This window comes from Folsomia candida, unplaced genomic scaffold, assembly GCF_002217175.1.
Source record: "Folsomia candida strain VU population unplaced genomic scaffold, ASM221717v1 Fcan01_Sc011, whole genome shotgun sequence".
NCBI lineage: Eukaryota > Metazoa > Arthropoda > Collembola > Entomobryomorpha > Isotomidae > Folsomia > Folsomia candida.
In genome coordinates, this window is record NW_019091203.1 from 943,027 (window position 1) to 968,610 (window position 25,584).

General features: G+C 36.2%; 2 protein-coding genes across 2 annotated transcripts; one reads left to right on the forward strand and one right to left on the reverse strand.

Annotated features, from left to right (window-relative positions):
- Nucleotides 1–13,480: 13,480 nt before the first annotated feature.
- On the reverse strand, nucleotides 13,481–17,078 carry LOC118436999. Its single transcript, XM_035855731.1, has 4 exons — nucleotides 17,006–17,078; nucleotides 15,337–15,616; nucleotides 14,663–14,781; nucleotides 13,481–13,792 (listed from the first exon to the last, which is right to left on the reverse strand). The coding sequence occupies exons 1-3, from the start codon at nucleotides 17,018–17,020 to the stop codon at nucleotides 14,681–14,683; spliced, it is 396 nt and encodes a 131-aa protein (XP_035711624.1). The 5' UTR covers nucleotides 17,021–17,078; the 3' UTR covers nucleotides 13,481–13,792; nucleotides 14,663–14,680.
- Nucleotides 17,079–20,151: 3,073 nt separating this feature from the next.
- LOC110855030 lies at nucleotides 20,152–23,128 on the forward strand. Its single transcript, XM_022103466.2, has 8 exons — nucleotides 20,152–20,450; nucleotides 20,528–20,587; nucleotides 20,678–20,739; nucleotides 21,084–21,740; nucleotides 21,854–22,298; nucleotides 22,712–22,833; nucleotides 22,905–22,961; nucleotides 23,026–23,128. Exons 2-8 carry the CDS (start codon nucleotides 20,542–20,544, stop codon nucleotides 23,065–23,067), a joined length of 1,431 nt encoding a protein of 476 aa, XP_021959158.1. The 5' UTR covers nucleotides 20,152–20,450; nucleotides 20,528–20,541; the 3' UTR covers nucleotides 23,068–23,128.
- Nucleotides 23,129–25,584: the final 2,456 nt, after the last annotated feature.

Sequence of the window (25,584 nt, forward strand, 5' to 3'; positions counted from 1 at the left end):
AAATATTATATTTACAGATCGTTTTTCATTATTGTTTCTCTAAATCTATAAAACTTGAAACTGACTAAAATATCTCGTACCGTGGTCAAACACATTTACACAAATTGAAATATATGTTTAATTGGACTAATTGGACTTCCAATTAGCCCACGTTCCCTTGAAAATTTATTAAACTGAAAAAATTAAACAAAATTCATTTGAAGTCAATAATATAAAATTACTACATTCAATTTCAAAGTTATTTTAATTTTAAATAGCCTAACAATTATTTCCAGCACATTTTACAATTAGTTACATTTTTATTGCAGAAAATGAAACAGATTTTTCTGGACACCAACTTTCCAGATAAAAGTGAGGTCCAATTTAGCAACCCTTAGACTTATCTTAATAAGGTAAGTAAGGGTATCATTACGCTGTAAAAATGAATGGATTAATGTAAGCATTTTTTAATCCGGTTTAACCTCAATCACAACCTTCTCAATAGAAATTGGGGATTTTATGGTTTTTACTTTGTTAAAATTACAAATTGATCACAGTTTTTGTACCACTTATGTACATATGTAGGATATTATTTCTATCAAATGTTTATGATTTATCTTTACCACAGATATATGTAATGGAACCCTCAACCCGAATACTAATTTTTTTAGGAACATATCGGGGCAAAGTAAGGAAAGTAATTCCCCACCGACACCTTGGCCCCAATCGTCATCATAATTGCTACACCTCCTCTGCTGATGTGTGACTTGCAACTCCAAACATTATCCAGCTCCTTCAACAATAAGTAAATTCTCATCGTCCATTTCTATTTTACCTTCGCTTAATCTATCCCATAATTAAGTTTTTTTTAAAATAATTTAGTCTTTATTTATTTAAGCATAGAACGGCACTTGCAGAGAATTTAAGTGCAGATATGCAATACACAGAATATTATTATCACATTACAAACATTAATTTGCAAGTAGCTAACCGTTCAGCGATGTACATATATGCAAGTGTCCCTATCAGAACTTAAAAAATACACCGTTTTATATATATACAAATGTACCTAGTAGTGCCACATGTACAATGTGACCCGCTCGGACAAAATAGTGGTAATTATTTTAGAAAGTTGTACTTTTTCTCTTAAAAGTGTTGGCAATTGTCTATTAGAAATCATAATGCGAAATTTTTGTCACCCTCGGTGCCTAAATGACACATCGGCAAATACGACGTGCTGAATTGACTAGCCATTGTCAAGAATTGTCAAGCTACTGCATAACGCGCCACATTAAGTGCATTTATTTAAATATTTAATCCAAATGTTTTAAGCTAAAGATTAGGTTCAATTTAACGTGAAAGGTCGTGAGAGAGGTGAAAGATCAACCTCAACCAGCCAGCCCGTTATTTGGCCAGACACTGTGTGGCCAGACAGTAAAATGTGTAAAAATGACATCATGTTGCTGCAGGTCAGTGGTGGCCTCGTGCAGATTTGCAAAGTTGATGAGGGAACGGTTTACGTGTACGAAGTTTGTGTGATCGGTTATATAGATTTTTCATATGCAGAATTTACAGGCCGCTCATAATACATAATCATGAAAGAACATGGAGCCAATGGGTAAGTCGGTGTAAAGTTATGCTCCCGAGTTTGCCTTAGTTTTCAGAAATTTTATTTCAAGCAGCCAAACTGCAAACCGAAAGCTTTGTCCCTGTACCATGACATGGGTATAAACAAGCTGATCAAAACCGTCATTGACAGAGAAAACCTTAAGGACAAAATTACTTGGATTAATTTAAATTCCCGCTTCTTTACTCTTTGATGTATTACCTTTCCTTCTCAGTTAGCTTGAAAGTAGTTTCTGATGCATTTTTGTAGATTTAGCCAATTTTGATTGTATCCCACATGGTAACTAGGCCCGTTTGGAAAACATGAAGAGAACACATTAAATTTAGGTAGGCCATAAATTAATACCAAAGTGCTTCATCATCATGAAAATTAGAGGAGGCCCACATTCTCTTGGTTCAACATGTCCACCAACATCGGAGATGTGTGCAATTCACCATAACGATAAAAGAACATGATCGCTACGGAAACAGGAATGTTCCGTTTTTTAACAATTATTTACACTTTTGTTGCAGTTTCCTTAGTTTCCATATAGTAAGGCACACATGGTATGAATATTAGTTGACCAAGTATAAACCATAGTTTATGCTAGTATCTACATGATTGCTAAGGTTTAATCTAAGGAGGAGAGCGTCACCACCTGCCCTTCTCAGATCTCGATGCCCTTTGGATACGTGGTAGGTATAAGTGTACTAAAACCCTGAAGTGGTTTGACTCCATGGCCACATTTACGTCCGCAACACCCACTCAAAGGGATGAAAACCACAAAAGTTACCAACTTCAAAAATCCACCAAAAATCCAATTTTGCGCGGATTTTGATAAAATTTGCATTTTTGTGATCCCAGATACTTGTCTGATAATATTCAAGAGCAATCTTAACTTTTTTAAAATTTTCCAAATTTTCGAGCTGATGAACTATTCGAAAAAATTCAAAATTTCAAAAAAGTTGGGATATGATCACACAAGTATCTGGAATCACAAAAATGTAAATTTTATCAAAATCCGAGCAAAATTGGATTTTTGGTGACATTTAAAGTACATGAAAACAGGGCTTTTTTCGTGTTTTTGGCGCATTTGAGTGCGTGTGGTGGGCGCAAATGTGGCCATGGAGTTAAACCACTTCAGGATTTTAGTACACCCATAGGACCCTACCAAATATCCAAAGGGCATCGAGATCTGTGAAGGGCAGGTGGTGAAGCTCCCCTTCTAAGTTATTTTTGTAATGAATAACTGAGAAAAATAGGACGTTGGTCATTTTTATCATATCGCCTCATAATTAGAGCATGCAATACCGGTACTGTGTTTCAAAACCGGTATTCGGTATTTTCGGTATTGGGGCCGACGGTAATACCGGTATTACCGACCCATATATTAAATATATTAAACATGTTAAATATACCAATAAAAATGATCGCACAAAGCAATGCATAGGCTTAAAAGACATCAAGCGTTGATGTGCAATCATATACACAAGTATTTGTTACTGAAGTGAACACAAATATTCTTGAAAACTATAGTTGTATGCCTAATTGCAAAAGAAATTATGAGGGTTGCAAGCTCTGACAAGAAATTATCCACGATTCAAATTTAGCTCATTGTGCACCCAAACTTCCTATTATTTAATCCATGTCCCAGCTTTTTCAAATTCATACACTTTACATATATGTATGCTTGAACGAAATTTCAACCACTAAAATTTTAACATCTTCTTAAAACTCATTTCGTGTGCTGCATTACTCTTAATTGCGATTGGTATTTTTAACGATTTTAAAAATTGCTCCATGAGTCGTAAAATTGTTTTAAGTTGAAAGGGTCTATTTATTAAAGTGTGTTAGTATATTTTTGGCGTTGGTACCATTTTAGCAATAGTTATTCAGCCATTGAAAATTTTGTATTTCTCTCAGAGATTCAAACTAGCAGTACTTTGCATCGAAAACATTTCATCCCGAGGACTTAAGCTTATCGGAAACCTATCGGAAATTTTTCTAGACGACAATCTCCCTGAGAAAACGATTCGATGATTTATTTCTGGAGTTAATTTCTTTTGCATTTTTGACACAATTTTTTGGAACTTTAAAAATAAATGCATACCTGTATGCATACATACGTAGTAAATATAATAAACCAAAATAAAATAAAATATATGAGTGATGTGAACAATGTATTGCTTGTAATCTGCTAAAAATATAACTATCAACACCTGATATCAATTTTGAATTTAATAAGTGAAATTTGGTTGACGGAAAGTTAGTCGCAATAACTAAAATTTATGAGTTGAATACCGGTATTGGTTAGCTCAAAACCGGTATTCGGTATTCGGTAATACCGGTTAATACCGGTACTAGAATACCGGTATTGCATGCCCTACTCATAATAATGAACGCAATTGCTCCAAGGAAGGTTGCATCCTCCCGATAAGATACGTTGAACCCCTTTTCGACAAGAAACAAACCATGATTGAAGCAGTAGTCATTAATCTCTTTCATCGTTTCGGTAGCGTGATTTGGGCAAGGAAAGTATCACAAGCACAGGCCCGATGTATTGTAAGTAATGGGGCCCCCATTATGGGGGCAACATGTTTCTAGAGAAATTTGGCAAAGGACCAGCAAAGGTCTCCTGTCTCCTATTCGATTGTCAAATTTAGTTCTAATGTGTCTCGCTATTAGTTTTTTCTCTATGTATTGTATAATATATGTACATAAGACGTGTGATAAGATCAGTTTATGTAGCAGAATTTTCTCATTTTCGATGGTTCGTATGATTTCGCGTCACCTTTTTTAGATTATATAATTATTTTTGCTGTTATGGTATGCAGCGGATAAATTTCATAAATTGTTTTTTCTTATTCTTTGCTTTGTCATAACTTGACCCTGGATAATATTGGTTCTAGAGCACCAATGGCTTGGCAGAAGGTTTATTTTTGGTTGCTGAGGTTTGAATACGGTTGATCCCTATCATGTTTGGTCAATCTTAGAAACCGTTTAAAATCGGTTCGAGTACTAGTATGAAGGCGACTCAGTACATGTTTTAGGCCATCAGGATGTATTTTTTCTGGAAATTCATGTTTAGGTTCATCTGTTTTGGAGTGGTACTACAAATTTCGCATTTTTGCTGTGGTATTCACACTAAGATTGAAAAAGCTTTTCGATCTATAACAGTTGGAAAATATGCTTTATGTTTACTTCGTGGCTATTTGGTGTGGCCTATATGATAACTATTTCTTGTATTCCCTGCTCCAACTCCTTCCTGGCTTGTTTGATTAAGTCTTTAAATTCTTTTGCGAATTTGCAAACACACCGGTCTACAATAATGTAGATTGTGGGTGCAACAGATACATACATATGTAGAATTAAAATTAATTACGTGATAATTCCCAATGGGTGCGTTTATCTTTTTGTCGCGGAGTGTACCAATTACTTCCTTAATTTGTTGTGATAAGGAGCAAAAGTAAAGCTGGTCATACTGTAAGTTGAGTTATGTTCACTGTACTTTTGTGTAAAGTTTGCGTAATATGATTGATATTATCGACCGATAAGCCGCCACCATAGTACATCTCTTCGGTTTTCACGCATTCTGGTTCCCCAAAATTAATATTTTACTACGTTTTCCTGTCAAATTCCTCGCAATCTTCTTTCTACCAGAGAGATGCCGCAGCTAACCTGATGTGGGTGAGAGTATACATACCTAATATAATATATTTTCATAATTTATTTATATTTTGTATAACACTATATGTGAACTACGACAATACGATTTCTACCTCCCCCTTCGGCTTGTGGTTGCGGGAGAGGTCGGGCAGCAAAATTCCTAACCACTACATTGTTTAAATTCGAATGACCATAGAGAAATGGATTGGCTTACGTCGCGTTGAATTGTGGCGGAACTAGTTTTCGCGTAATTTTCACGTTCATTGCATATTAGTTTATCGCCGCAATAGCACTTTGGTCAGCAGAAGCCAGCTCTTGCCTGTCTTGGCGGACCTCCTTTTCTCTTTCATTTATTATCTGTACGAGTTCTTTCATTGTTTGCTTAAGACTTCTAAATAACATGCTGCGGATGTTCAAAATTGTGGTTGTATCCCACTAAGTAGACAGGGCAATCAATACAACTAGTATAGAATCCAATAAGACCATCAGATCAACCAATATTATTATCGTCTTGAAAAATCTTAAAAGACAGTTAGCACACCCTTCCGTCAGCATGTGACCATAATGAAAGACCTGCGCACTTCATCTTGAACATCATCGAACAACGTGATCACATACAACGTGGACAGAAACATTAACACCGGTGTTTAAACAATTTAGGTTAGTTCAACTTTTTCTCCACTTGTACCTCTTAGCTTCCATATCATAAGGTACATACATATGCTAGGAATGTTATTTGACTAAGGATAAACGAAAGTTTATTTTAGCTTGTCGATGAACGTTAAATCTCAGTATTTTTTGTAATGAATAACTGAACTTTAAAACATGTAAAATGTTAATTATTTTTCTCACATTATGTACATGTAGATGCAAGGTATCTCCATCCTCCAGATATTGGTTACTTAATTCTCTTTTAACTAGGAACATGCTGAGGATTGTGGCAGTATTCGTTAATGTCTTTGTCGTGTCACTACCCTGTGTGGCAAAGACAGAAAGACGAAGAATAATCGATTGTAGTAATTAAAACAGGTATATTGGTCTATCCTCAGAAATTTCACCATAACGGTTTTTACTCTTACCTACTGTCTTAACGCAATTTGTGATGGGCTAAACTAATAGATTAAATTTTGGGCCGGATTAAAATTCAAGATAGCTGACGCTGACGTAATTAACCTTCTATGCAGGATTTGATGATTTAACTTCGACTTCTTTCTTCTTCAATATATTATTATTCACAACTTCACATTCACAACACAAATTTTGCATTGTCCTAAACCAGGTTTCATCTTCATATAGGTTGAATTTCTTTTCTAAAAGAAACTATCCATGATTAAAGGTATATCTCGCTTATTTTCCAATGTTTTGGATAGGCAGGACTGATCTGGTACATCGGCTTAATAAGTTAATCACTTTACATCTTTCAATCTCGTATTATTAATGCTTAACTATGTATGTTCTTGTCGAAGTTTGCATATATCTAATCTTAATAGGTATCATGAAGTTTGGTCCATCTCAGAAACAGGTTAAATCATTGCTTATGTGTCTTTTCTGACGATGAACTTCTAGGGGATGATCAGTAGACATGCACCGAGTACAGAAAACGTCGACTCGGCCGAGCACCGAGTACTCGGCTATATTTTTGCCGAGTACTCGTTTCTGCTCGTTTGCCGAGCACCGAGCAATGCTCGGCAATCGAGTACCGAGCAAGGCTTTGCCACGAGTAAATTGTCAAAAAGATCATCAAAAAAATCATTGTTTACATAATATTTAATTACCAGAACCTATATTTTGAGAACTGGTGGACGGAATCACGTGAAGCTACTGATTCTTCTTCCGGTTCCAACATTTCGATTAAAGTTGATTACCGGATAGAATTAACAAATTTCATGGGTGTATTTTTCAAGTAAGTTTGATTTTGACTGCAAAAATCACCCAATGGAAAATTTGAACTGCGCGGTGTAAGTACTGCGTAAAGTAGTACTGGATGTATATGAAAATTTAAGAAATGCTCGGCCGAGCAGGCAAAAATACTCGGCCGAGTTCGAGTAGTTAGAACACGGCCAAAACATGCCGAGTACTCGGTGCATGTCTAATGATCAGGTCACATGTGAATTTATACCATTGGTATGCAATTGATTTATATTAAAAGTCTGTAGAGTTTAGGATTTTTATTGAAATTGTGTGTCCCTATATATTAGGACCCTTTCAAATCACAGCTTTCATCATGTTAGCTTTTCGAATAAATGGGCCGTGAAGGTTCTCATACTTATTTTCAATCTCGTTCATGAAAGGAATGGACGTGGGGTGTGAAGAGAAGTATTGATAGCGCTTGAAATTTTGGCATTTTTAAACTTCTGATAAGTTCTAAAATCTAAAATTATTCTTACCAACGGTCTACACAAGTTTAAGTCGATGAATTTGATTTCTTGTGAACTCTGTTTTAAACTGGTAACGGTGTCAACTTCTCGCCAAGTCAATTGAATAGGGCACATGTTGTAATAATGCATACTTCTGCTAAATAAATTCTGGGATACGTATTTTAGCTTATATTTAACTACATTTGCTTATTTCATACAATGGGGACATATCTGCAACTATTCTGTTACTGATTTCCTTAAGTCAGGAAAGAAGTCCGAGATTAGGGGAGAAATAGTAGATTGAAAGATGTTATGGGTATGGAATTTGTATGGAAATTTTGTGGGGTTTCAACGTATGAATTACGAGATTCGAGTACCGAAGATTGGATTTACGACGACTTTCATGAGGTTTTCGTTTCGAGGTTGCAATCGATCTCCATGTTGCGAATAAATTGATTGCAAATTCTTGCTGCAATCGTGAAGCAGATTAGGGGTGATGTATATTTCATGGTCATCGTATACACCCTGTATAGGATAGGTGCCTTCCTGTAACCAACACTTGTTAGCGATTGATAAGATTTTCTCAAGGGAATAGAGTAAAAGATGAAATACGTTTTTACTTTTGGTCCTAAAAAGCTAACGTGTTTTAATATTCATATGTGTGTTTAGATATGGGATAAATATTTCATGCTTTTAGATCTTTTCCTTGTAAAAATTGTACCTTTTTAAAGGAAAGCTTGTGGCGCATAATTAAAAATATTATTGAACCAGCACATTTATTAACGTTTGGAAAATCATCAAAATCTTGGTCTTGGTTGCAGATAAATGGTGAATGAAATTTGCAGAAAAATGGACTTCACTTGTAAAGTTTTAGCTGGTGGAGTTTTGGTAGAGAGTGTTTTACAGGGCTGATCTGAAGTCGACGTCATACGCCTAATAGAATTTCATTATACATGCTAAAATATACGATTCCGTACAGAATCGTTTAAATTTCTAACAATGATTAAAGTTCGCTTTAACATTTATTCTTGCCTGTATGTAAACAATTCACGAGTTTTAAGTTTTACACGCTTTTTCTGTCATTTTATAGATAGGCCCAAATCAATTTTTAAAATTATTCAACGTTTTGTCAGCATAACTGAGACCAAAATCTTTTGCAAACACGTTGAAACTAGCCTGTAATTAAAATTAATTTATTAACGTATTAAATGCTCCAATTAACTATTCTGCTATATTGTACTGTATTACAACAATATCTACCTGCAGAGCCAGTCAAAATATTCTTTTATTATCTTTTATTATACTTTTTTTATATATCAACGTATGACTCGAGTGCGTTCATGATCGGTACCATGACAGTCATGTCATCAGCAAATGCCAATATGAAAAGTTCGATATCGTTTAGTACTTCCCGTATTGTTGTTTGTTTCCTAGGGTGGGTTTTTTGAGGTGGAGCTAAAATAGGATTGTGTACCTAATTCGTGGTTCGGCCTTCAGATGAATCGGGGACAACTCATAAACCAGTGGTTCTAATTTCGCAGATTCTCATGTTATTGGAGCCACTTGCCGCGAATAAACATTAGGATCCATTTTGAAACAACTTATTATTAAGTATTAAAGAGTATCGGAGGGCAGTTATAACAAAAAATAAAATCAATAAATTTTACTGAGGGGAAAACCAATATCCGATTTGAATAGAAATTTGTTGACTGGCCCTTACGAAAATTTGTCGTTGGAGAATTTTGCGGAATTAATAAAAGCATCATTAATCTTATTATCTACACGTTATTTTTTAGTTTCCCTAGGTTGACTTTTAATCCAATCACTAGCAATAAACATTACGTTCTTCGATTAAATTTTTGCCGACTTACCCTTAAATTGACGGATAATGCACAATGTAGCATGTATGTACACGTAAGTTAGCCCATCCTAGAAAAGAATTTAAATTTTATAGCTTTAACCCTTCTCGCGATTAGCGGGCATTATCTAATGACTGAAGTATCTTCAGCACTTATAATTTCCTAAAAATTTCAACCAAAAAATCCTAGCATCAAAATATGGTGGACAATGACAGTGGAGCATAAACAAGTTGATAAAGGTCGTAATAAATTAGAAATAAAACATTTTGGGATTAAAATTAGTTGAGCAAATCGTAAAGAGGTGGTTAATTGTAAACTGTGAAGTTGCGAAAATTATCATTTTTGATTGGAAGAAAAAAATAGCTGGGCGGGTATACTTCCATCCATCGTTAATTGTTTTGGGTTAATTGTAAGTAACCCACCTACTCAACAGTGTTCGAAAGATCGGATTAGGCAGTACTGACCTCGTTCGTCGGCACATGATCTGTCGTAAAAACGTATCAATCACTAATTAATTTTCAATCTTCTACTTTTAGTACGTAACTAGGACCTTTCTTGTGGAATTTAGCATACCTGATCTCAATGGGTCGCATCAGGTTCGGTTTACTTCTCAGCTGGGTAGATTGCCCTAGTGTGTCACCCCTAAGGATTTTATCCGAGGATATACCTTGGTCACATGCAAATTTTTCTAATGATATGCAATTGATTTATATTCAAATACGGTAAACTACTTAGACTTCTTGGGTTAAGCATACCTGAGCATACTTGATACGGATAACAGCAATGGTAACTGCTGACACGGATGGTTTAATAATTCCCCAATAGACGAATGAGAATGTTCTATATTATATCGATAGCTTTGGCCGTAAGGCTAAGGGCTAGTGAATTAGTTTGGGAGTCAATTTCTAGACATTATCCCCTACTTATGTAAGAGACAATTCGTTGAGTAGAATTCATCCACATGGCACCCAACTTGTAATTGCCAAAAAATATTAGCACTGGTGGGGGTCGAGAAATAATTCAGGGTAAAGAAAATTGAAAATAGTCATTGGTATGGTGACCTAATCCAATTTCCAGAAGGTATCTTATAAATTTGAAATTTACATGTTTAATATCTAATGATTTTGGTTAACAGAATATAAACTTTTGTAGAATGTAATCCGATAGGTGTATTTTTAAAAATCTTACTGTGGGGAGGGGGGGGGGGGGTGGTGTACAGAGAAGTATTGACGCCGCTTGAAATTTCGAGGTTTCTAAGTTTTAAGATAAGTTCTAAAATCTAAAATTATTCTTTAACTTGTTGGGTTAGACAAACCTGCGGGACATTTGATATGGTAACTTATGTTGAGTTTGAAATAACTACCCGTTATTACCTCACTCACTTGTATTCTTTGATTAGTGGGTTATCGAATTAACTGTGGTGGAGTTGAGTTCTAATTATTTATTTGCACCGAAGAAGATCAATCTGCTAATATACGTGTAACTACTCAATAAATGGCCTAACAGTGTCCTTAATCATTTTATATAACTGAAAGAACTGATTTATTTAACTTTATAATTATTTACACGACCAAGAAATTACAGTGATCTTTACTCTCCGGCTCTCCAACTCGAAACTAAAACTCCGTCGTAAAATCTGATCCAACTAACAACGACAGAACGAAGCTTCCAGAACTTTCTGGAAGGATGATGAAATCCTCCAGTCCGGGATACTTAAACTAAAACGTGGACTGGGGAAACTAAGACATATTCTACTTTCTACAACTTATGACACTGAAGCCACCAACGGAATCGTGACACGAATTACATCTATAGACTGCTGGAAATATATGATTCTTAACGTTGATGCTGAGAAAAGCATTAGCCCATATATGAATTGATTATGACAATTTATTTGAGAAATGTGATGCAAATAATAATGCATCACGTATGTATTGCTTTTACGAGTTACCCTATCTGTAACACACAATGCGATTCTGCTAATTTCGAGATACGGAAGTTTGGTCTTTAATTTCCAAAAGAATAAGGTGCGGTTAATGGAAACCCTATCGCGTAAATTACCACCAGCCAACCGAAACAAAATAATTACCCTAAGCTTAAAAATCGGGCATTATTGTATCAAGTATTTAGTTTAACAATAATTTCAACTTTTGCTTCACTTTTACTTCTTAGTTGCCGTATCATGTAATACACATATGTGTTATAGTTAGTATAGTAAGATGGAAACAAAGTTTCTAAAATCTCAGTATATTTTGTAATGAACTGCTGAGCTTTAAAATAACACGTTAATTACTTTTCTCGTACTCTGTATATGCGTTGCAGAATTGCCTCCGTTTCATCCCCTACGTTTGAAGAATTAAATTTTTGTTTCAACCAGGAATATGCTGTGTTATAGCAGAAGTCGTTAATGTCCTTCTTGTGCCGGTGACCTGACATGGGCTAATCAAAGATCAAACAAACGAGGTTACTCTGTGTCAACATAATTATGGTAAATCGGGGACGTATACCATAGTTGATACTGATAACAGCAATTGTAACTGCTGACACATAATAATTATAATGCAGACTGCATGGAATCAAATATCAAATTGTCGTGAATTAAATACCACTGCAAGAATAGCATTAAATCTGTAAACGACAAAAGTAAAAACATTTGAATAAATTATTGCATAACGTGAGTATTGTTTTTTTTTCAAGATAGGCAAAAGGAAATTTCTGTACATACATAAATTTTGTAAAAATTAAATATGAATGTAAGTTTGCATACTTACATTTACATAATTCGGAGAGAAGGTTAGCTTGAGTTGCTCCTGCTTTCTTGTAGTGACTAATGTCACTGATGTACACTTATGTATTTCTTTATTTTTCTTCTTCGTTTTGTTGGCCTCACACGGCTTGCTTCTCAACTCTGCCAACAAATTATCGTATTCAACAAAATCTCTCTGTTTAATGCTGAGACGGCCCTCACTAGATGTGTCGATTCGATCAACAACCTTGGGATTGATATAGTTGTGTATTTTGTCTTTCATCACTGTTCTTGATGCATTGTACTCTAATGGATCATTTCCGTAGTCCTTTTTCCACGAGTATTCGACAAGTTTTTTGGCATTGATAGTGGGAAGTGCTTCATTCGCAGAAATACAGGATACGTTGCTAAAATTATCAACCGCCGGATTTTGGCGCCCTCTCGAATGTTGTTTTATTACACTTCCAACCGGCTCAACCTGCGATTTATTTATTAATCGTGGATCCGGCCAAAAGGTGATTTACGTCCGTATATGCTATTGGTTCTGGTTTTCCAAATATTAAGTTATTATGGTAAGTTTTCTGTTTATAGTCGTTGCGAAATTGACACGGTATCAAATTTTTCGTTCATGATATCGAGAGTTTTACTAGCGAACTTTGACTAGTTGTGTGCTAAATCATTACCAATAAATCCACTTGCCGGCATACGAATACAGTGCAGAAGAACACTTTTCCACTCGCGTCGCAGAATGGATTTCACATGTACTTAAATGTGCACTTATTGTTAGATATGTCTCCCTTCAAGAATTTGTGCTTTTTAAAAATTGTAATTTTTTAAAAGGTACGAATATTAAAAATTAATTGTTATAACATTCCTTATAAATTACAGTTTTTTTTGTATGTTTTCTCTGACTGGACGTTGACTTTTGTCCATCCAATTGTTTTCATTTTGAATTAAAATACATCTCTGGCCTAAAATAAATTTTTTAGCGGAAAACTAATAATGTGCTATGAAATTACGTTAAATTTGTGAGAATTTGATATATCAATGATGAAAATTGGTTCAGTAGTTCAGTGACAATTTGAAAATGAAATTGACGCGACTATGTGGACGTAGACATCTGTCCGACACTGTAGGCGGTAGCCCGGGCTAGAATTATAGTCTGGTCTCAACAGTTTTTACGCTACAGTTTTTGTCAACGCAACTTTGTAATTTATGTTACTGACGTTTAAGTAGAAGGAAAACGTGTTCAATATGTCTCAGATTATCCAAATATGCTTAAATATTCTTTTACATCAATGTATATTTACTTCAGAAAAAATTAGTCTGCAGCAAATTTTCTGAACTACATAAACTCATACACCTATAACTTCAGAAGTAAATTTAAACACGTATGTATTTTGCGTCGCCTACCGTTTCAAAATTCACATTTACATTTCGCTCTAACAATGCAGAGTTATACGAGGTCTTGGTCTACATTGGTTTTCCACTGCGTCTTACTTTCCTCACTGGACAAATCTGTCTTCGTTTTTTCCAGACGTTGTAACATCGCGTTACAAGATGTGCAGGAGAAATTACTCTGAAATTACATAAGTAGGTTGTTTCGCGTGTTATGGAAGGAACATTAAAAGACGAGTACAATTTGTGAGTACTTGTCAACCATCAACCTTCCTCAGTGACCTTGGAGGGCGATGGTTTGACCTACATAAGTCTTGCGATTAATTAAGCCTTACCTGTAAGGTGATTTATTGATCGTAATTTTCAGATCATCTGAACCCTAACAAGGTTGACAAAACCTCCAAAATTGTACTCTTCTTTCAATGTTCACATCATAGGCTTTGCCATTTGTCGTGTTAAGCGTAGTACCCAGGACGCATTTTTCACTCGGTATTACAGGTTCATGGCTTTGTATAAGGTTTCGCACTGGGGTTACTTGAATTACACGATAAAGCGTAACTTCAACCAGGCCCCGTTTTACGCATACGCGAGCTAGGGAACAGCCCAGAGTGAAATCTAAAAAAAAGTATTCAAGTTTTTAAGAGTTTAAAAATATTTCCTTATCTATGTTTACTTCAAAAGTGCTGGGTTGTGCAAATTCAATTAGTGCAAGAGGCAAATTTGCAAGCGCCAAATTACCTTGAACGGGGCCTGACTAGTTCAAATCAATTGCGAATCGCAATTTGCGATCAATGTTTCGTATTTAGGTTTCTTATTCTGGTTCTTGAAAAAAAATTTTGCCGAGAAAATCCGTCCTGAGTACTTTGCTTAATGAGAAACGTGTATCGCAATAACAAGACGCATTAAATGACTTGAAACTTTTAGGATACAGTAAAATACTTTATATCCATTTTTTCTGGAAAATGGGTTTTTAAATTTCTGAAATCATATCTATAGCTATGTATATAGTCGCTCACAGCTTGCAAAAATATGCAAATTTTTCGCAACTTACCCGATCCTGCCCGGATTTTTACCCGACCACAACCTCTTCCAAGATGAGGATGCAGTCAGAATGAAGGGCGGGATTGAACCTACGGCAGGCAGGCAAACTGGTTCGTTCATCTCGCTTGTCTGCAAAAATTTTAAAAGACCGACCTTCAACAATATTTATGGCAGATTGAAAATCTAGGTTTTTAACGTTTTAAAGTGACTTAAGTTTGAGTAAATAGAACAGTTTTGTAAAATTAATACAAAGGTTTTGCATATACTGAGGCAATAATTGCGCGCATAATTGTCCAATTTGTCCAATATTTAATTGTCGCACGAATTAGGCATTTATGACATTTTAAACTTGTCATATGTCATACATTTTGAATATTTGTCAAATTCGAGATTTATAACATTTTGAATTAGTCTTATGTGTCACACATTTTAAATGTCTAAAAAATTAGACATTTATGAAATTTTGGGTTCGTCTAGGTCCTACTTTTCGCACATTTTAAATCCCTAACAAATTGGACATTTATGACATGTCCATATGTAATTTTGTCAATACCTTGAGACGTAATAACCCAGTAATCAATCATTCAATCAATAACATATCATGACGGAAAATCTGTAATTGTGTCATCCCCTGATTTAAATAAATACGTAAATTTTGCACATTTTTATTCAACTCAACCTCACCTTGTGCCGTCGGGATGGCGGTCTCCTTAAGTTTTCTCACAGCCAAAATATTCCTCCAAGTCACCAGGATGATTATGCTGGGTGGCATCATGACAAAGTACAAGGTGAGGGCGATAAATGCTGCCGCATCGGGGGTCAAGGGCTCCTTCGAGGCGAGTTTGGCTATAGCCTCGCTCCATGGCCGAATCAGCCAGTAGCCCGCGGCCAAGCCGTACAGGAAGCAGAAGACGATAAGTCCGATGAGTTCGGGCTCCTTGTATTCGAGATTTTTGGGTTGCCACTACATCAAAAAGGTGACATTCTTAAAAATATGACAGACAGGCAGACAGAGAGGCGGACAGATAGACGGACGGACAGACAGACGGACAGATAGACAGACGGACAGATAGACAGACGGACAGATAGACAGACGGACAGATATACAGACGGACAGATAGACAGACGGACAGATAGACAGACGGACAGATAGACAGACGGACAGATAGACAGACGGACAGATAGACAGACGGACAGATAGACAGACGGACAGATAGACAGACGGACAGACAGACGGACGGACAGACAAAGTCTTCGAGCTTTTAGAACTAGCTGTAGCTACTGAACAATGAGCGTAGTCACTTCAAACTTCACATATCACGGAAATCTGGAACCTTTTGCTCGAAAAGGATAGCATATTTTTCGTAAATTTATTTATCTAGTAAATATTGCTTCTATTTTGTGTACTCATCCTCTGCATTACAAATTGCAAATAATTCTTGGAAACCAAATTAAAATTGGATTATAGACCTGTTTATACACATTTACAAGATTTGCCAAGTCGTATTTTGCGAATCCGGTCACCTCACCACAAACTTTTTGAACTTGATAAAATTAGCTGCGTTGCGAAATAAACTGTTCTAGTGAGTACGCTCATCCTCAATATTTAAAAGTGAATGCGTTGCTAAGGGGCCGTTCATAATTGACGCAACGTGAAAAGGGGGATGAGGGTTTAGGATTCTGATGATATCGTGCATATGTGACACATATAGGTATTAAAGGGTGAGGTGGGTTCAAAAAATCGCGATTTTTCCGTTACATAATTAATGGAGGGCCCCTGAATTCAATAGTAACTAACAATGGAGGTCTCCCAACGTATGCTGACAGATTTTGACCAAATTGACCACAGATATAATTAGTATGAAATTTGCAAATGGAACTATCTCCCAATACAAAAGTTTAGCGGATATATTTGAATAAAAAGAGGAGAAAACGTACCCACAAGGTTGGGAAATTTTACATTTTCTAAATTTATTGCGCATTTTTCTTGGTTTGGATGCAATATCTTCGCCAAACCTACGAATAGGCAGATTGTTCCATTTGCAAATTTCACACTAATTATATTTGTAATCGATTGACGCTAGTTTGGTCAAAATATGTGAGCATACGTTGGGAGACCTCCATTAATCCAGAGTAACATTGACTTTCCACAGAGAAAAGTCTACTCTGGCTTTTGCAGAGATACATAATCCAAATTGCATTAACTTTATGTGTGAAAAGCGCACATTATTTTAAGGGACGATGTTTAATTTCTGTGGAAACTTAACGTAAATGGTTTACAGTAGAAATCCGTTTTCGTAAATACTTAATTTCACTAAATCACATGCGGACAAATATGTATTTGTTATTTTACCTTTTTTGAAGGCATTATCCTGATTTGAAAAAAAAATCCTGTTAAAATTTAAGACCACTCTGTTACCGACAAGGTTAACGGGAAGACTGAGCTCAGAAATATTCTGAAGTGAAAAAAAATCCGAGTAATATTCAACCAAACTTTCTAATCCGAATGTTCTCTACGTAACTCTGGTGGCATGCAGATGTGGTGTCATTTATTTTTTTGAAGGGGGTGAAAACGTTTTTACTACAATTATGTATTTACTATTATTTTAAACGGATATTAATAACGTAGGATAATATAAGTTTCATCCTTTATGCACGCCCCCCATTCACAAAAAGACCCTTTTCAGGTAGTCCAAATTTTCAGCTGTCCTTTAGCCTCGCTTTCCGTTGATGGAATAGGGCCGGACCCAAGGTTTCTGCAGTTTGAGATTAGTTTTGTGTTTAAAATAAAGGTAGTGTCGATTTGAGTTTTTAAAATTTCCAAAAAAACATAAAGTGCATCCCATATGTAAAGTGCAGCTCGGTCAGCCATTGATTTTAAGGGTACCGGCTGGAAAAAATTGATCAGAGATAACTCATCTTTTAGGTAATTTCATGTAGTTTAAGAAACCTTATAACAGATTTCATCAAAAAATCTTGTTTATGAATGACACGAGCCGGAATCCAAACATTCGGAAGGCTCGATTTTCACTCGCACGAAAATTCGTCTCTGCGTGATAGGAAGAAAACGATTGACCACTTCGCCAGGCAAGGAAAACGCAGATTGGTTGTTGACCTTATAATTACAAGGTGTTAGCTTGCCGGTGGCACAAATTACAAAAAATTATCAGGTCGGACGGCTACCCAATTGACGAAATTAGATGTAGCTAAAAGTAAGGAGCTCTCCAAACAGCGTCCCGCACTTCCATGACTGCAGCATCCACAAAACAAAAGATATCAATTCCAATGATATGTCGAATTAAACTTCACACTTTGGGCATGACAGGGTATGTGAAGCAATCAGCAAGGAAATATTTTGGTTGCCTACATAACCGAACTAAAACAGCGTGTGGAAAAATTTACAAAAACTGCTCGAGCAAAGTAGTGGTTATTCATGATGAAATCTAAGTGACCATTGACCCTGATCATGTTCCCTATCGTACATATTTTCATACAACTACTCCAGCAGATGCAAAATACGAAGATAGACTGAAGCCAAAGGTAATATTTCAAAAGAAAATCTTGATTACGGAGACCCCGGAATACATTGGATGAGATACAAGAAAATCAATCAACGCTCCAAATGTACCTCAAACGCGTGGTGTCGAAAATTTATGGGCCAATTGTCGAAGAACATATTCCTATCGAGAAGAAAAGATTGCAACCATTCGTGGGTTTCGAAAGTTTCGACCAGAATCGCGAAGAACATAGAAGCAAAGTCGGGAAAACGACTCTTTGGCGGAGCTCGGAAGAACCGAATATCTCCAGGTTACAATTGGATAGGAAATTAGTTTAAGGACAGGACTAACGCACACAACTCCTAAGCTTGTGCATAAAATATCATTCTTTGAAATCAATTGAATTACAACAAAATGAGGGCCATTTTCCCATCTGCACTTTACATATGGGATGCACTTTACTTGGAAATTTATGCAAGGACTTCACACGTATAATAAATATGAAATTAATTGATTAAAAAATACAAAATTTAAAGCAAAATTATAAAGTAAGCAAAAAAATACATAAAGTAATAAACTCTATCTAACGTTACAAGTAAAACTGTTGTACATTTAAATAACACTTTTAAAATACTATTACCCTTCTGACACCTGAAATCCACATTGAGTAAATTAGCTTAGATCCTGAGTAAACTTTAGTCTTCATGAAGTTAATATGGATATAGCTTTAGGATCATTTACTAAAAAAGTGAACTTTACGGAATTCAGTTAAAGGCATGACGTGATATTTGATCTTTTTTGGTTGAATTTAGAATGCTTTCAAACAAAAAATAAAGGAAGGCATGCTATCGTGTAACCCAGTCCATGCATTTGTAGAAAAATGTGACGCATGTCATGCATGAAAAATGTGATGCATTTGTGATGCATTTGTAGAAAACCTGAAAAAACGTACAACCGGTCATACCTGTTCAAAAAAACTTTTTTCATTCAAAATTCAGTCATCCCAATTTCTGACTGAAGATTCTCATTCACATTCAAAAGTTATTTTCTTTCAAACTCATTTCATTTCACTTCATCTGACTTGATTCTTACTTCTCCAATGTATTAAGCATAAGGTGAAAAATGAAAGGAGTGAGAAATCCTTTAATTCATCTGAAATGACTTAATCTTTCACTCATTTTCAGTGAAATCACAGGAAATTCATTTTCATTAGTGGTATTCACAGTAACCGATTATTGCGATTATAATCACCCAAAAATTCTCTATGGGAAAAAATAAACCAATGTGATTATAATTGTCAAAAAAATAATCCTCTCCAAGGACGATTATTTGGATTATAATCCTTGATCCAAATGTAATTCCAAATGTAATGAATCCTGCTGAATATTTTAGGCAAAATAATCAAAAAACAACAATAATCTGGTGCGTTCATGGTATATGATTTTAATCGATTGCGATTATAATCGTCCTGATGATTATAATCGGTTACTGTGAATACCACTATTGACAATCATTCTCTATCATAATCAGTCACATGAATGAAAGTGTACAGGTATGCAACCGGCAAGGTCCAAAGGTATACCCAACGGCCGACCAATCACCCACACTTGATTAGAAATTCACACCTTTATTTCATTGCAATGAAATAAAGGTGTGAATTTCTAGAAATGCATTCACACCAATGCATTGGTGTGAATGCATTTCTAGCTTAAGCATTTGGGTATATGGGCAATGCAAAAAGATTCCTAAACTGAACTGATATCATGGCAAATGATAAACTGGTCAGTGCCTCATTTGTTATCAGTGAAAGATACGTTGTGGCGATTCTTACGGCGCAGAATTATTTGCAGGATTAATATTCAATTAATCATGTCCAATTTATCTCAACACTGGCCAACCAAATGTTTATAGAACCTGCAAAATCGTCAAGCTTTATCCTTATCTGCACTGAATTGTAGAGCTTATGAATCATTTTGTGGCGCCTCGTATCCTGTCGTTACGTCATTTTGTCAGTATATACAGGAGAACGGGGTATGGATTAAATTATGATTTTTGAATATATGCAATAAGTTCCTCTGACGAATACGAAAGAGAGGTTTCGTAAAACTTAAACAGGATTGTTGAAAAGTTTAAAAAATAGTCCTGTGTTACAGACACAAGCTAAATTTATAAATCGGGGTTTATTGTGAAAAATTTGAAGGCGAGCTGATTTCAGTTGAAATGATTATTCAGAATTTAATTCCTTATTTATAAGATTGGTACATATGCCCTGATTACTCGTGATCGATATAATTGAAATTGGTACGATTTTACCCACCCCCTCCTGAATGTTACTTTTTTGGCCACAAATCGTAATAAAAAAATTATTTCGTTATTAGTCCGAAGCCAAAGAATGGACCTGCCGTTATCTTCGACACGAGAGATTTCTTCACATTATAGTAACTGACTACAAAAAATCTACCTACATTCTAAATAATTTATCAAAATTCAAAGGCATAATCGGAGTTCATCTGCTTACGTAATTCCAGGCAGCCATGACGCCGATAACGCCACGACCAGTGCAACTTTGAAAGCTTTGATGAATCCACTGGTAAGTCGTCAGTTGTTTGTCACTATTTGAAATTTATTATTGGCTCACCCTGGTTGACAGCTGTCGCCTTCCTCTTGTCCGTCAATCCCAAACTCATATTTTGGCATCAAATGAATCTAATTCCATTTAAGTTCCGTATTAATTGATACGAAACTACTTACGATGTGTTTAATTTATCCACTTGTTCAACTCAAGATGCGAATTTAGTGATTTTACTGTGAAAACTGTGTACTTGACTTTATTAAGTTTTATTATATCCTGATCATTATTACGCGGTGAGCTAAATATGTATTTGGCACATTACAATGGTTTATTTTTATCTAATAATTCTCCATTTCCACCAGATTCTCGATATCATCTTTCCTCTGATCAGCATATCCGACTTGAAGTCCTGCCGCCTCGTAAACCATGCCTGGGCCCATCATGGCGCCACATTGTTAGGAAAGCGGACAATCCTTGACGTAAACCAGCTCTTTTACTACAGTGCATCAAACTTACAACTGACGATTCATCCCGTCAATGAGAAACTGATCAAAGGCCTCAAACTCCACTGTGAGTTCGACACCCTTGCCCGACGATACAAAGCAATTGACGTTGTCACGACAGGGTTAGGCATGCTGAAATTCAAAGATATCCAATACATCTCCGTCGTCATATCTGGCTGGCCTCATGAAAGTTGTGAGGATAGATGTGAACCGCAAAAACTCGCGGTCCACCCTAATTTAACCACAATTAAGTATGGGCCTTATGAGGGGTCCTACCTGCATCCAGTGCTCCAAAGTTTGATTGATTCGGCACCCAATTTAACCTTCTTGGACGTCTGGGGGTCCTCGCTGCCTGATTTGGAGAGCTGCAGAAATCTCAAATCGCTTAAATTCTACCTCATAAGTTATGACCGTATCTACGCAATTGGTGACATGATCGAAATTTTGGGACAAGTAAAGGATTCCGTGACAAACGTGGAATTAAGATATAAAAATTATTCGCACTATTGGCGGCAGGTAATTTTTTTTACCGACTTCATGAAGTCGCTAGCAGCGCGCCTATGTGAATAGGACGTTATGTAAATGTTGATGTGCCCCAATTATTTATGAGTACTTCGCCCTTATCGCAGATGCAAAAAAGAAGTCTTCCTGTCATGTCGAAACTTGTATCACTCACCATTCATCCATTTGAAGAGTGCCCCACGCTTGACTTTTTTAATGAGATCCATCTCCCAGCGCTGAAGATCTTGGCGTTCCGAAATTTGTTCGTTAGTTCGACGAGATTGCTAAACCATCTCGTCATGTGGCAGCGACACCGAGGAGTTGAATCGCTCGCGCTGGAATTTTATTTGGGTACTGCGCATGGCGAATTTGCGGCAAGTATCGTCCAATTATTTCCTGCCGTTAAGAAATTTGATTTGGAGATTTTTTTCGTCTGTGACCGATTTATTAATGGGATAAATCAGTTGGCGGTAGTCCAAGTGTGGGACCTGGAGCAGGTAAACTTAGACGTGGACTGTGTGGATGAATCGGCGTTGATAGTTGTAATCCTGAAGAGCTTGCTGCCGTGGAAGGGTAAGTCTGGTAAAAGTTAATAGTAATACAAAGTAAGTAAAAGTATTCGCTCAGAATGGAACCTTTTTTCAAGCTACACCAGGATTTTCTAATGAGTTATATCCAAACATTAAGATTCACAGGACTTTCTGTTGAATTACCCTTTTAAGAATAATATTGAGGGCAAAGTTTAATTCTTGCAAATATTTTCTCCGCCATTTTTTACCACCCGACAAAAAACTGGGGAGCATAGAAAATTTAGCGTCCAATTTGTATTCTTCTCAGCAGAGGTCATTCAATGAAAAGATAAATGGTATTTGATTACAAACCAATTTTTGGCGAGCTTTCATGCTTTATTTAAATCTCCAGACAATCCCGGTATATTTATTTATGTTGCCCGAGAAAATGTTCCATTGCGAGACTAATTAATTTAGGAAGTAAACGGGTCCACTTTAAGCGCACTAACCTCACACAAGACGACTTCATTCCTCACATTCAAGACATCATTTTGTACAGTGCGGGACTTGAAAGCCTGAAATTCTCTGGGCATGACTACGTTAGTAATATAACTTTTACTAGTCATACATACATACGTGCGACTTTCATGCCAATTTCAAATGTATGTAGGTACCTATAACAGTTGAACTTACACCATCCCAGAGTGCCGGTGTCATTCGGTTCACGGTATGTGAAACAAGTGACTTAACTTAATGCGTATTTTCTATACCAAGTTTTGCAACCAACGCAGGTGCCGGAAATCATGAAAAAAATGAGGCCCCTATTAAACTAATAAAAGTTGATTGGTTGCAAAATCAAAATTTGAAGCGTCCGTCTAAAGCTCTGAACGAGAATAATCATGAGAAACGGTGCAATTATTAAGTACATAATAGTAAACAGTAATTTGTTTTAGAGCAAATGCATTTACAATAATTCGTACATAATATTAATAAATGGAATGTGTTTACATTACAAGTTTGCACCATAATATTCAGCATCTATTCATAACCAATTCTATGGTGTCTAGGTAAATAAACTATTAAATACGTATTACAAGTTTGCAGTAAAATACTGTAACATAATCGAAATATGTATTTAGAAACCATCCAAAATATAAAATCACACCGTCACGCGAATTACAGGGTTTGGCACTTTGGTGGATAGGAATTTGACCTTGAATAACCACGGAACGGTTTGTCGTAACGGTTCAAAATTTTGAACAGACGAGCATGTTATCCTCAAATAGTTGTGTGCAAAAATTCAACTCTCTACTTTCAAAAATGCCTCCCCCACAGCCCCCAGAAGCTGAGACAGTCATTTCAACTTGTTCCAGAAAAAATCTCGCCCGTGTTTGCAAAAAATGTTATTTAAATTTTCTGTTCAGGAATAAGAGTGCGTTATTGGTGACAATTGACGAAGAACTATTTTCCCTACAAGTTACTAATTGGGTTCGAAGAGCTTAGTACACGACAAATGCCGAAAAAAAATTCAAGAAATTTGGTGGTTTTCAGTGAGGAGAACTTTTTCAAACATTTTATGGTTGTGGGTGCAATGTCCGGTCGTGGTATCCTCCCACTTATCAAAGTCCCCCAAAAAGTGAACGTATCTGCAAAGTATGATGTGGACCGTGTTTTGAAATCACTTTTAGAATAACATTTTCCTAAATTACACGGTGAAAAAATAAATAAGGTGATTTTTCATAATGACTCAGCGACTTCGAAAACGACAACGTTGACTCAAGATAATGCAAACGACCTTGAACCTAGAATGGGGATAAAAATCATTTCGGATAGTGAAATACCTGTAAAATGCCCTGACATAAGTCAAATAGACTTTTTTGGGTTCGAAGACTTGAAAATAATTTTTTTTCTACGGAGACCAAATTTTTGAGACGGAGTTTGAAAAAAGTTAAAATGACTCTCTCAACTTCTGGGGGCTGTGGGGGAGGCATTTTTGAAAGTGGAGAGTTGAATTTTTGCACACAACTATCTGAGGATAACATGCTCGTCTGTTCAAAATTTTGACCCGCTACGACAAACTGTTCCGGGGTTATTCAAGGTCAAATTCGTATCCACCAAAATGCCAAACCCTTCTGTAAATAAGCTAATTATGCTCGGAATTATTTTCATAGCAATTCCCACTTATTAAATATGAAGGAATGAAAAATATTTCACTCCCAGTATATTCCGTTTCATCAATAATATAATCTTACTCACAGATCGTCTACATATCAACCAAACACTTTTTAGCATTTGATAGCTCACAAATTCCCGAATGAAGCTCACTACTGCAGCACTTAGTATAACCGCGCATACCTCTATCACACACAGAAAAGCCGACATCGAGACTTGCATGTTTTATCCTTAATATTTATGACTAGATCCGCAGTGCTTTCTAAATCCTGCCAAAATTTATGCAAGCCCGACTGAGCAAGCTGACCAGCAGTGCTTGATATGAAGGGAAGCATAAAACCACGAGTAATTATTAGTGGAGTATTTGCAAAAAATATTTGTGACTCGGTATGCCTGGCCACGTATGGATTTCTGTTGACTTCCAGCCCGGCAAGCATTTCCTCTAAATCGTGTTCGTCATTTACAATTGCGAATATATCATTAACCCGGTGAACAGAGTTATCCTCAAATTTTAGATCCCATCCCTTGGAAATGTTAATACCTGTGACAAACGAGGAAAAGTTAGGGATATAAGTTACCCTTTCCTTAGAAAGGTTTAAAGTAAGGTAGGGTTGCCGCGGGTTACGGGTCGGGTACCCGTTACCCGCATACCCGCACGATTCTTGCGGGTACCCGTTTTCTGCGGGTAGCGAGGACTACCCGCACGGGTAACGGGTAGTATAGTTTTTATTTAATTTTCGACATAAATTAGTTCACAAAGAAAGTTAGCAGCAAGTTTATCCATTAACCAACAAAAGCGTCGATTTCTTATTTATTCATTTCAAAATTTGCCATTTGTCAGTCAATAGCACTTATAGCGAGCGTGTCTTTCCCGAAGCCACAGAAGCCTACGGCAGCCTAAAATGCTTTTCACCTCCCGAAAATGAGGAGAACTGATAGTTACTCAAGCATAATCTGCCTGCTTTCAAATATCAGTAATAGTTTGACTTGCATTTGTGTACTTTGGTAAGACTGGCGAGACTTTAATTTGTACTTTGAAGGTGAAAAACCTTAATCCGATTGAAAGCAAAAATTTTATTTGTGGACAATTTTTTCACGGGAACTTCATTTAAATCAAAATTTCAAAAAATCAAACTAAATTGAACCTTTTTAAGCTACACAAAGATTCAATCTTGAAG